This window comes from Lytechinus variegatus, chromosome 14 (genome assembly GCF_018143015.1).
Source record: "Lytechinus variegatus isolate NC3 chromosome 14, Lvar_3.0, whole genome shotgun sequence".
In the NCBI taxonomy this organism is placed as follows: Eukaryota; Metazoa; Echinodermata; class Echinoidea; order Temnopleuroida; family Toxopneustidae; genus Lytechinus; species Lytechinus variegatus.
The window spans coordinates 18,778,844-18,792,951 of record NC_054753.1 but is presented as its reverse complement, the minus strand read 5'-3'; the positions used below and the strand labels follow the sequence as shown (position 1 = coordinate 18,792,951).

The following is a 14,108-nucleotide window of genomic DNA, read 5'->3' as shown; positions in this document are numbered from 1 at the left end:
AGTAGTCGAAAGACCACTAACAAATCAGGGTGGCAAGGTATTGAAAATGGAAACACAGGGCACTTCATGACAGATCATTAGCTTTGTGTGATTATACACGTCACTGTCCATATCTCAACCATTACTTTTTTAAAATCCCACACATATTGCATGTGCATGTACGTATAGTAAATACTGAAGAGAGACAAGCTTTGTGAGTACATATAATTACATGTAGACATGTATATCAATCTTCATGTATAATTATTTTACAGGCAATAGTAGGTTCAAAATAAGGATAAATCATCCTTCTGGGGGATGATAAAATATTACCCTACAATGTATAACATACATGTAGACTGGCCATCCTGCTTCAGATATACTAAGTGACATTTTTCCATTGCAATTTCAAATATTTTCAATAGCATTAAGAGATCACATCAGTACACTGAATGAACAATATTTCATGATAACTTTTCTGATTAAATATCTACCTACCAATTCAAGGTCAAAGGTCACAAAATCTAACCCTGAGACAAGGGTCATGAGAAGGGTCAGTCTCTCCGAGTCCCGCATCAATGCATGCCTGAGGAGAATAAAGGATGGGGAAATGGATGAAAATTCATAGGATTTTAATGTAAATATTTATCATATTACTTAGGGGCATGGGGGGGTTCCTCCTCCCCTTGGATACCAATTTGAATGGTAGGCCTACATGTACACAAGGTTACACAACATTTCATGAAAACTTCATAAACAAAAATTGATACATGTGCATGCACCTCTATAGTAGAATATGGTCAAATTAATTTAACATACTTGAATATCATATTTTGATTTAGTAAAGAGTGATCATGAAAAAATATGATATTTGGTATTTTGTATGTTAAAAATGCAAAGGAAATAGTGAGTACGGTACATACATTGACTCTTGCTCCATGTATAGTTGAGGCCAAAAGTTAACATGTACCCATGAAATTCAGTGAAATTTCTTCGCTTGCCAATCATCATAAAATTTACTACATGTATATATAAATACATGTACTACCATGACGAATTTGGTACCAAATGAAAGAGCATATTAAAGCTCTTTAACATGATCAGGATGAAGTTAGGATTAAAACATATTTAAGATGAACTTTTCTTTGAAAAAAAAGTAATATCCATTCAAAATGTATTTCTATTGTTTATCATTTTCAAACATAGTTTCACAGAAATATATATGTCAAATCTATGATTTATATTTTATTTTCTATTATATGTCACCACTGAACAAGAAAGTGTAATCAGAAATGTTTGTTTTGAGAAGCAACTAGCACAAATATGAAATGTTTTGTAAAGTTTTTAAGTTTAATTTGTCTAAAATACAAAAGAAATTTGGGGGAAAAATGACATCTAAATATTTTCAGTTCCTGTTGACAAAGCAATGTGATGAAGGGACACATTTGTTTCATATCAAATTCATCATTTTACATACACAGTCCCACAAATATTTCATAAGACACAGTAAATTTTATAATGTTTGGCAAGTGTCGCCCTTTCTTTGAATTTCCTGAGTGTACATGTAAACTTCTGCCCTCAACTGCATACCAACCTTGTGATGCATGATTTATGAAATCAAGAAAAACAAACAGATCTCATAAAATTTCTCATTTTCAATTGTTTGTTTGCTTGAAATTTATTTCTGCATTCCACATGTTCAACATAATACAACATAATCAATTATTACATAGATTTTACATATATATACATTTTAGACACACGTATCATTTACAATTTCTTTCTGAATATAAAAAAGTATATGAAAAATATTATTTAACTAAATTTCAGAACGCAGGAGACCGTCGTCATGAGCGACCTGCTTGATGTTGACGACGGCCTCAAATTAAACAAAAAATTGTGATATAATGGCCAGTAGCTTTGTAATGAATGAACCTTCACGCCACTTCACAAAATTATTCAGACATACATAATAACAGACTATGAAGTACAGGTATTACATTTCAATTCATTCAATGACCTAATCATGTATACTGAGTAATAAGCTGATTATAACTGTATAATATGAGCTTAATTCTATTTCCTGTTTGTACTGATAAGTGGCTATTGAGCTCCAAACAGTTTCCTCAGCTTATGTAGGTTGAAGAATATTAGATAACAAAGTCTGAGATACTACATGTATACATGTGTAGCACTAGTACATACTTTGGTACATAGCTGTATTGTATATAAACCCCTCAAAAAAAGTTCTGCAACTCAAGTTTGAGTGCTAACAATTTTTTTAGTGTGCCATCATCATATGTAAAAGTGATATCATTGGAAAGTATGGTTATTCCTCTTTACGATCATGTGTCATTTGTAATGCTAGTGTTATCATGAAATACACAGACATGATAAATATGCAGCAATGTAAAAAACGAAATGTTGCAAAATTCGTTGCCATGTCATGTTTGAGTTCTGCAACTCAAACTGCAAGTTTGAGTGCTAATAAATTTCTAAATGTGCCATCATCATGTGTAAAACTGACATCTTTAGAAAGCATGATTATTCTTCTTTACAATCATGTGTCATTTGTAATGCTAGTGTAATCATGAAATACACAGACATGATAATACGCAGCAATGTTAGAAATGAAATGTTGCAAAATGCGTCATTTCCAATAGAGAATTTCCAATTGTTTCCAGGATGGACCGAGTGCATTCACTGTCACCTGCATGGTGGAAATTCTATAGAAATGGAGACTCCTGTTAGAAATCAATGCATTTTGCAACATTTCACTTCTGACTTTTGTCAATGTTCAGGGTGACTGCATATTCCATGATTACATAATCACGGCAAATGGCATAGCATGTCATTGTAAAGAGGAATAATTCAGCTTTCCAGTGAAACCAGTTTCATCTTTTATACTTCATTAACCAAAAAGATGTCATCCCCCAAAAGTCCAAAACTGAGTTGCAAAACTTTTTTTGAGGGGTTTACATGTACATGTAGCTAAGTATTGCAAGGAATGTATGTAATGTGAATTTCAAGAAAGAAATAGTGATTTTTCAATCACAGCTGAAATATGGTACTGAAATCCATTTGATTGGCTAAGACCAAATTAGTCAATGAAAATCACTGAATAATTGCCTTATGGAATGCTCCTCAAATAGAGAGGCTCCCTACAGTCCCACAAATCCATGTAGATCTTTTATCAAAGTCAAGAAAAAAAAGACTATAAGTTCAGATCCATTGGCACAAAATGCCATGCCTAAAAGAATTACTATTTTGGCTGGCCTCACAAGAATATGGTCTTGTCCCACATGGACTCAGTGACATGCAAAGCACACGTCATTAATCTGACACCAACTGATTTTCAAGAAATCATTCTTTAGAGTCAAGAAAGAAATGAGCATTCCTCTTTTTTTCTTTGTAAATGTAGTTTACAAGCAAATACTACACTTTCAATAAAATTTTGAGAATAAACTTGATTTTTCTTGGATGTCAATTGGCATACATGTAGATCAACCAAAAACGTATGGGTGGGGAAGGGGGTTGGGGAATGGCGATGAACTTATCGATATATATTACACATCATCATCCTTCCCCCCCCACTGCCAACCACTTCCCCTTCCTACTACCCCCTCCCCCCTTCCTAAGGACTTCTCTTCCTCCTCCTCCTCCTCCCCTTCTTCTTCATCTTTTCCTTCTTTCCCCTCCTCCTTCCTCTGGATAATCTATTTCCTTCAACTGAGGCTAGCATGTCCATGTGTATATATCAGTCCTGGGGCCCCGTAACACAAAGGTTTACAGCGATTGATTGATTCCATTGACTACAATGTACATGTACAATCAATCGTGAAAATCAAGCATACGATCAATCGCTAACCATTGTCTTAAAGGACACTGGTGTATTTGTTCATGTGGCGCAAATATTCACTGCTGAATGACACACGCAGTAATACGCTAAAACAACAACAACATATATTTTGTCATCCCTCCAAGCCAAGAGGCGTAATAATTCATAATCATGCAATCTCATAAATTACCAAAGTATCTTTAGTTTCTGTTTTCATTTACTTTATAGGATTATTGAGATTACGTATAAAGGTCAGGATACGACTTCAACAATCCGATTAAGAAGAGCGACAAATTATATATTTTCAACAAACTAATAAAACCCCACAATGTATTCACTTGCTCGTAGGTCATCCCCTGTATCAAAAGAGAAGTTGCTGTTGGTTGAGTTTTAGTGTGGAGGTGGCGCTATCCATCGATATCTGATGATTTCCGCCAGGCTAAGTGAGAGGGATTCCACCCACCCCTGTACAGCTCTTGTCATTTGATTTTGCTATTAATTTCACTGTGAGATGTAGATTCACCGGGGAAAGGAATTGTGGGGTACTATTAAAATCTTATGAGTATTTTATTAAATAAACATCTTTTGTTAGATTTGACAGTTAGTACTCGTGCTTGTGCTTGAGAAGTCTCCTGCAGTTCTGTTTATATCATCACTGTTTAAGGAAGCTTTTAAGTAGATCATAATCTTTAGTTTATAAGCAGGAGTAACCAAAGCGCAGTAGATTATATTCATATAGTGGCTGCGCTATACAAATTTATCATATTTCTATTATTATTATTATTACACACATGTACATGCATCACCATGATTGCTTAATAATTGAAGACAGTAATATTATTCTAATTATAGTAGTATGTTCCATCCTAAAGTTTATGAATCAGAAACAAATAGATGCCACTGAAGAATATAATTTCTTTGTTTCCATTACAATGTCAACTTAAGATTTTAGGATTTATACAATAAAACATATATATTTTGTCACAAAAAAAAAAAATTTCTTATAGTGCATTTTGTGTAATTTTCAGGAGTCTGTATCTGTATTTGTCTATTTATAATTGTCTTCAGGAATTCTGGTGCTAAACCATAAAGTAAGGTCGCTTCATACATGGACCAAATGGGCTGAAGAATTATGCAATGGTAATCTCAACGAAACTCGCTTCAAACCGGTCGCTGGTTATGTCATTGGAAATAACGCAATAGAGTCAGTCAGTCACTAGTCAGTTTCGCCAGTGGGTCGGTAGAAAGTCATGATCAAAATACTTTTTTTCAATTCAGGAATTTGGAATTTCATAACATTCACACCTACAATGACATTGATACATAAATGTAATTGCCAGATTTGTACAAAACTTTGAGGTACGGTACATGTAATGCATGTGAATCAATGAGATCTACATGTAACCACAGTGTACTTACTCAATGTAAAACTTCTTTAAAACATCCTGACTGCCTTGAAAACATCGGAAATAACTCTCTAGGGCTCCCTCATTCAGAGACTGATAAAGCCAAGCACGACCTAAAACAATGAAAAAGACTTCATTAAATTTAAGTCAAAATTGTTAAAAATTGGCTTTGAAGGTCATTGACCTCTTATCTGCAGGTAACCTTTGACCTTTTGATAACTTTTTATTCCCTTGGTCAACAAGCAGTTGGTCTTCTTGTAAGAAAGCCTTATACCAAATGGGCTAAACCCATTTGCTTTGCTATCAATATGGTCTAACTTTCTTTTGGTCTATTATACAGCAGGGTGCTACAATAACTTACCCGATTGCCCGGGGCAAGTAAAAGTTTACGTCGGGCAAGTGTATTAAAGTGAAGACCAAAACTACTTGCCCGAATTGGGCAAGCAAAGTTCACACAATAGAAATCAAAATTCTCACAGTAGAATGACCAAAATAAGGGTCAATATGATATGATATTGACCCTAATTTTGGTCATGGCAGGCGAGATAAAATCACTTTCGAAAAATAAATGCAAAATCAAGGTTGATCAGTTTATGTCAAAGGAGAGAAAAAGGTCAATGGTTTATAAAACCGTAAAACATCCTTTCGAAGAAGTAAATAAATTTTCTTCAGGGATTTTTTTCGGGAAAGTGAAATAACTTTTTGGTAAGTATATTCCAACTATTTAAAAATTTACTTGCCTGACCGGGCAAGCACTGCTAAAAAGTTATGTACACATGTAGCACCCTGAAATACACTTGGTAAAATATCCATTTACTCTCATTTACAGAAAGCCTAATATAGGCTATAAAATCCTCATTTGGTGTATCTACATGGTCTAACTTGCTTTTGGTGTATACCACACTTGATCCACTTTACTCTGATCTACAGTAAGCCTATTAAATATAGGCTATAAAACTCATTTGGTCTGCTATGGTCTAACATGCTTTTGGTCTATATTACACTTGGTCAAATATCCACTTACTCTCATTTTCATTAAGTCTAATGTCCAGATGCACTAATTTCCACTTTTTTATTTTGCACTTTGGCCAAAAAAAAATTGGTTCATAAACAGCTAATCATAGAGACTAAATTGGTGTTAAACCAAGAAGAAACATATACATGTACATATAGAAGATAATATCAATAAAATGACAAACATCTGGGGCCTGTTTTACAAAGAGTTGCAATTGATCTGGGGGGTGTTTCACAAAGATTTAAGTATGACTTAGGTCGCACTTAAATGTTGAAGCGTACATGATGTGTAACGCGCAATCTTATTGATCAATACGCAGTAGTGCGCGTCCTCTTGGCATGATCTGACCAATGCTGTCATGCCTTTTATACTGCGCGCAACTAGAAATTTAAGTGCGACTCTAAGTCATACTTAAATCTTTGTGAAACACCCCCCTGATCAACCACAACTATGACGGCCAGCAACGTCAACAAAATGCAAATTTGTTCAAAATGTTTTCTGGATATGATGTACATTCACACATTCATTGTTCTCTTGAAGATTCAGTGTGATTCTCTTTGTTTCCTGTAGAAAAAAATATGGGTATGGATGGATTTCCATACAGTTGAGATTGATTGGATCAATCATAACTCTTTGTAAGACAGGGCCCAAATGTCCACAGTGCATTTTCCACAAATTACATTGAACAAAAAACCAACAAAACATTGTTCATCTTAGTACCAAATAACTTTTAAAAAAAAAATATTTAAGAAGAAATTCAATTCGAACTCTGTATCAATAGTCATCAAATATTGATATAAAATTTAGTCACATCCGTTTTTAAAAAAGGAATTAAAGTTTGTCAAGATTTTTAATAAAAAGAAACTCCACATACTTCTGCCAAGATCTGTAGCCAAGCGATCCAGTGCCAGAATGTCTGATATGACGAGTTTATGAGTGAAACGTCGGACAAAGACCCAGTAACCTGGTGTGATGTGCTTCAACCTAGGAAAAAAAAATACAGAATGCAGTAGACTTGAATTCATTACTCAACACTTTCATTTTGTTTCAACTTCACATGCATACATATACAGGTAGAATGTCAATAAGTCCATAGAGCTTATCTAAAGAGAGAAAAAAACATATGTTACCAACAATATTACTGTTGCACAAACAAGAAAATTAAGCTTTTGGTATAATTTAAAAAGGGTACCACAAACGCTATATATTATGGTATATATATTAACAAAAACGATGGTTGCTAATCAAGTGAGGCGCCTGTAGGGGAGACCGGGGCTAGTTGGAACATTGGGTAAGTTGAAACATTATAATTTTCTTTAAAGCCTGTATTAAAATTCATGCAATACTGCCCTCAAATTATTGCTATTAATAACACAACAATGTTGAATTATTATTGCAATAAATTGAGGGCAGTATTGCAAATTTATTTTACAGGCTTTAAAGAAAATTACAATGTTTCAACTTACCCAATGTTCCAACTAACCCTGGTCTTCCCTACATATATAATATCACATGTATGGCCTAAACATGAGTCATCATTAAAACATAAAGTCTTTAATACTAGATTAAAAAAAATGATAATCAATTCGTTTAGACTACAGGTAGGCCAAAATACTAAAACATATTTATGCATGACTGCACCATGAAAATCATTCAGTAATTTTTATATTCTTGCATGGTTGTCTCCTTTGAATGATTTTTTAAGGAATTGACTGATATTTTACAGTTTGATATTTCTAGTAAATACTATAAAGCAAAGTTTTCACCGCGAAATATGTACAACTATCTAGTATGTCCATATGTTTTGAACACAAATTCCCATATTAACCCACTATCTCTCAAGGTGCAGCCTTTCTCTACTTAGCTCAAGATACATGTATACAAGGCTTGACACTAGCGGTGGTCCGACGGTCCCAGACCGGTAAAAATCACTGTCGGGCCGGTAGATTTTCAGAAATAGGAAGATTTACTGGTCCGACATGACCAGTAAAAATATCATTGTCGGGCCAGTAATTTTTCCAAAAATAGATTTTAAGGGTCCGACATGACCAGTAATAAAAACCATTGTTGGGCCAATAACTTTTCCAGAAATGATCAAATTCACTGCGAACCATTCCCCCCGATAAATTCTGTCATTCACACACAGAATGAATCGCACGTAATTGCTACTAGAGCAGATACAGTGTACATATGTAGCTAGCCAGCCACACAACTCATGTGGTAAATTCTTTACTGGCTGCGCGAACGAAGCTTGGCTATAAAACTCTGGCAGAAATCTCTCACAGAACTGTCAAAATTTGCGGTTCATACTCATGAAAGGCTCTTATAATGTCCATATTTCCTAAAAATTGGAGTAACTCTGTCATTTGTAAGCAGTAAAAGGATAAATTTTCACTTCTGTTTGGTTCAAACAGATCGGGTTTCGGGTGATATCGTCTGAATACAAGTTAGCCCCACATATGCATTTATGTGTGTGTTGATACACTTGGTTTCTGACTTTCTTTCGTAGCTATTTTAATTGAGCCAAAAAGAAATTGATAAATTATTTATGATGATAGTTTTAGCTTTCTTCCTCTGTTTTCTTCCTATCTTTCTATCCTTCTTTCATTTCAATCTTTCTTTGTTTCTTCCCTAATTTTTTTGTTACTATCTTTCTTTTTTTATTTTCCCTTTTTTTTCTTTAATTCGTTCTTTCATTCTTTATCCTTTTAAAAGTATTTTTCTATGTTTATTTTTTTCTCTTTCTTTCTTTTTTTCTTTCTTTCTTTCTTTCCTTCCTTCCTTCCTTTCTTTCTTTCTTTCTTTCTTTCTTTCCTTCCTTTCTTTAATTCTTGAGTCCATCCATCCTATATTCATCTCTGCTCTTCTTCCTTTCTTTCCTTCCTTTTACCCTTTTCTTTCCTTCATTCTTCGTTACTTTCTTTGTTTCTTTCTTCCTTCCTTCCACCCATCATTTATTTACATTTTTTATTTCTTCTTTTCTTTGTCTCTCAGTCTTTCTTTTTTTCTTCCTTTCATCTATTCTTTTACCTTTTCTTTTTTTATATTACTTGCGTATTTCCTTCCTTCCTTTATTTCTTTCTTTCTATCTATCATTTTACCTTTCCTTTATTTCTTCCTTAATTCCTTTCTTCCTTCTTTCTATCCTTCCTTCCTCTCTTTCTTTCTTTTGTCCTTCTTTCCATCTCTCCTTTAACCCTTTCTTTTTTATTGCTTCTTCTTTCTTTCCTTTACTACTTTCTGGATTTGTTCTTTCTTTCTCTCTTTCTTATTTTTGTTCCTTCTTTATTCCTTCCTTCCTTTCCTTCTTTAGTTCTTTCTTTTTTCCTTCCTTCACATCTATCCTTTACCTTTTCTTTTTTTACTTCCTTCCTTTTTTCCTTCTTCGTTTCTGTCTTGCTTTCTTTTTGTCCTTCATTTCATGAGGGGGGGGGGGTAACGAAAGGCTAGACAAATAAACTTGCGCTTTTTTTTAATGTTTTCTTTATTTTTTGGGACCAGTAGATTTTAGGTTCGGACCAGTAAAAATTTGAAAAACTGGGTATCTACTGGTCCGACATGAATAGGTTGGACCAGTAGAAAAAATGGGTTAGTGTGGAGCCCTGATGTATATCATAGGAAAATGTATTTGACCTGCCAGGCTGCCACCCCCCCATACCTACAATAAATCACCCAAATTGAATTTTCAGAATGTCATAGTTTGGAAGGCACATCCAAAGATTTAAAAATGTCAAAACTGATCAACAATAACCAACACAACTACTTGATTGAATGTTGAAGGAATTCAGTGACAGTTTCAAATAATAAGGTTTAAAGTTCGAGGTTCATTCAAGCATGTACACATTTACTATGCAATATCTGCGGAACTTCCAAGCAGTCTGGAAAAAATGGTGTCGAAGAAACTCTTGTACATTGGTGGTGGCATGAATGGTTGTAAGTAAGCAACCAGAGGACGACGTCTTAAGGTCTTCTCCAAGGGACCTGGGGAGCGTTTCATGAAAGGACTTGTCGGACGTTTTATCCGACAAGTACCACTTTATCCGACAGTTACCATAGGAACAGTGCCTCTCAGCCAATCAGAATCAAGGAAAGATGTCAGATCTGACAACTTGTCGGATGAAAATATTGATGAAACACTCCCCTGGTAATGAGGATTAATGCCTTACCAAAGGGCACTAGTGCACTAAGTGGGAATCGAACCAGGGTCACTTGAATCCGAAACCCCTGCTGCTGTAGCATTATGTGGGTCTCCCACTAAAAAACCTGCGATTACTAGGCTTTAATAGCAACATTTTTAATTTGATGATCACCTGTCTGTAGAAATCAAATCCCAGAGGGCAGTTCCAGCGTTACGGACATTACACTTCAGACAATTTTTGAAACTTTAAAAGGTCATTAAGATAACACAACTTTTTTATTCTGAACTCATATAATGGAATCACGTACATATGACCATAAATTATAAATAGTGCAAGTATCAATCTATTTTCCTTTTTTTTCCGTTGGGTTATCATTTTTCATGGAATTGCCCACTTCCAATTTTTTATAATTTTCTCTTTTTTCCAAAAAGATGGATCTCTCTCTTTCTTCTCTATTTATCAATGCAATGTAAATTTTCCGAATTTGATTCTATTAAAAAAGCAAAATATTTATTACCCATGGAGAAATGCATGGTCCAGATGTTCCACCAGCCTCTGTAGAGGGCGTGCTTCATTGTCGACTTTTACAGTGTCACAGTCTGAGCCACATGAATAGGCTTGCACCTGAAATATAATTCACAAAAATACATCAGTTGTCATGGTTGTGGCAAGGTGAACCCCATGTCTGCACACTTTAGATTGAACTTATTAAACTTGCATTTCTTACAAATTTCACAATAGATTAATTAAATAAGGTTTCAGTAAGCATGCAAAAAATCACGTGAGAATTTGTGCAAAATACATGAATTCTACACAAAATTTCGTGTTCGCCTCCTGTTCGTGTACTACAGTTCATCAACACCAAAACACCGAATTTGAAATCACGATTTTCCTGATCCCTGGGGGTTGGTGTTGGTGATTTAGGAAAATTGAACGTAGATCGTCAACACCAGCTGTAAATCTCGGTTCAGCAGACGACATTCAACACCAGAGCTCAACAGTTGACAACACAAACTGCTGGAATTACATATTTTCCGAGGTCAATCCCAACACCAGCGCACAACGAACAATTGTGTACAACGGATAGCGGAGCGTGAACGTAGCGGTCGTGTACAGTTTTGCTTATTACATGACGTCATCCAGCCCCTGCCGAGAACCAATTTATGAATGAAAATATAGTAAGCATGCGCAGTGCAAGCCTTTTATTTCCCCACACACAATTCCACCAAAACAAGTGTGCAATTCTCTATCACCTCGTACCAAAATCGACCTAGAATTTCACTTTCCCGTATTTTATATGAATTATGAAAGGTATTCTCGGAGGATCTATTTTCTCACCGATACTGCACAGGTAAGCAAATTTCGATTACTTCTTGCTTTTCCGTCAAAATCTTACGAATTAGCGTCTATATGCCATCGTGTTCGTTGGAATTTGTAGAGTCTATCGCAACGTGCACAAAGTCAATTGGCTTCCGGGTTTCGGAGCGTCGCCTGAATATGCATGAAATTGCAGAGTTTCGATAATTTTCGATCGATACCGGAGCGATCCGATCACGAACCAAAACTATTTACGGCGTACACAACGTGACCGGATATCGTTATCGCTATCGATACTTCCGCACGCAGTCCGAAGGAATTATTTTTGGGACCACGTGGTCATGACGTGATCTGCGCGATTGACCAATCAGCGGTCTTCGAATCGCTGTGCGGAGACGATCTATCCGTTGTACACAGTCTATGGACAATTGTTCGTTGTGCAGCGTGATTTCAAGTATGGTGTTGTAGCTGGTATTGGTGTTGTCCCAACACCAACACCAGATTTCAACACCGTACTTGATTTCAAACACCGTCTGATTATTGCCATATTGGAAGTGAAGGTAAGCCCAGGAGTCGGAGGGGCTATTCTGTTATCATGTATTCATGGTTATATTCATATTTTCAATCCTCACTCACAACATACACAATCACACTACAGACCCAGTCAGCAATCTTTGAGCATAGTTTACACTCGATTTTACACTCGAGCAAGAACAAAGGAAATGGTCCAGTGAATCTATTGTTCTCCTTTTGTTCTGGCTTGGTCACTCTATTGTTCTGGACTCGAGTGTAAATTCGAGTGTAAACTATGCTCAAAGATTGCTGACTGCCACGGTATATTATAACCAGTGATTTAGATCACAGTTCATGTGCCATTTTCAAGCCTGCCTGCCTGCCTGAATGCTGGGATTCAAAGCACTCTTCCAGAATCTCGGACTCGGGTAAAGGTGATGATCAAGCAATAAACCAACATAGAATCGTGAAATCACACGTTCACTTGCGTACATACGAAATCGCACACGCTGAGCTGAGTACCGTACCGTACCGGTACCTGTGTGAAACTGAAAGAAACAAGTCACTCGAAGTCAAATTGAAACATTTCGGCGACTTACCTCTTTTACTGATCTTGCTATACCGTCAAGAATTTGATCTTTGAGTTTAACACGTTGAGAAGACATATTTATATTTCGGCATTTCTAAATTTAAGCGCCATTTGTTTTTATAATCAGGGCACAGGACGATCCAAATTAATACTCGTTCAGTCGCTGTTTTTCCGCCCGGCCGGCGCTAGCGTATAGCGCTCACCACAAAGATAATGATACTGAAGATATCATTACACACTTCGTATTACATGGAGGGAACTGCAGTAGATTACATATGAATATAATAATGCAAGAGTGAAAAAAAAAGTTTATAGAAATTCATTGAAAAGGGTCTTGGAGTTAATGACTAGTGTTTCATCGACAGCTGAAGAATATTAGGGGAAAATTCAATTCGTGATATGAATAAGTAAGTTTTTGTTCGAATTTTGCGCGTATCTATTCACTACAAAAGTTTACAATATAATATATCACTGCAGGTATAAGCTCTTTCACTGTGTTTTGTTTGTATATACATTTCGTGTATAATGCATTCATTGATATGATAAGAAAAAAAGTCACGTGCATCGGATCGAACAGCTGTTCAAAAAGACGAAGAAGTCGGGGCGGTTCCTTTTATAGGCCTACAGGTAATTTAATGAATGAAATAATAATGATAATACATAAGATTTATATAGCGCACTTTCCACCTTGATTAGATGCTCAAGGCGCTTCAGAGCAGACAGAACAACAAACCTATATACATGTAATACATGTCTGAACAATAAGTCGATGTCTATCAAAAAACACTTTTATAAGGTAAGTTTTTAAACAGGTTGCCCTTGAAGGTGGTCGCTGAAGTCTGGGTTTTCAAACTGTGTGGGAGAGAATTCCACAGGCTAGGTCCTGCATGAACAAAGGCCCGCTCCCCGCATGAATTCTTAGCAACTGGAATTTGTAAGAGATTAGATGATGAGGATCGTAAATTTCTTGAGGGTTGGTAATGATGCATCAAAGACGTATTGTAACTGGGGGCCGGAATTTCCATTGACTGTATGAAAAATCGAAAGAAGGATTTTAAAGACTATGCGTTCCTTCAGGGGCAACCAGTGAAGAGTTTTCAATAAAGGGGTGATGTGGCTGCGTTTGCTAGATAGAGTTACAATATACGCGCAGCGGCATTTTGCAACCTTTGCAATTTACCAAGTTGAGAATCTGGCAATTGTAAAGGAGGCTATTACCAAAATCGAATCGTGAAGAAATGAGTGAATGTAGCTCTGTTGCTGAGCGAGTGAGTTATTTTCTTATGAAGCCAATATTGCACAATTGATAACG

At 35.8% G+C, this 14,108-nt stretch overlaps 1 protein-coding gene across 1 annotated transcript in view; it reads right to left on the bottom strand.

Moving 5' to 3' along the window:
- The window catches only part of LOC121427389 (pleckstrin homology domain-containing family M member 2-like), a 37,641-nt gene extending 24,671 nt beyond the window's left edge, over positions 1–12,970 (bottom strand). Inside the window, exons 1-5 of the mRNA XM_041623756.1 lie at positions 12,807–12,970; positions 10,895–11,001; positions 7,113–7,222; positions 5,237–5,336; positions 478–565 (exon numbers count right to left, since the gene is read on the bottom strand). Of these exons, the coding sequence (XP_041479690.1) occupies positions 478–565; positions 5,237–5,336; positions 7,113–7,222; positions 10,895–11,001; positions 12,807–12,872 (471 nt within the window). The 5' untranslated portion in view covers positions 12,873–12,970. The remainder of the gene's footprint in view (positions 1–477; positions 566–5,236; positions 5,337–7,112; positions 7,223–10,894; positions 11,002–12,806) is intronic.
- Between the last annotated feature and the right edge of the window lie 1,138 nt (positions 12,971–14,108).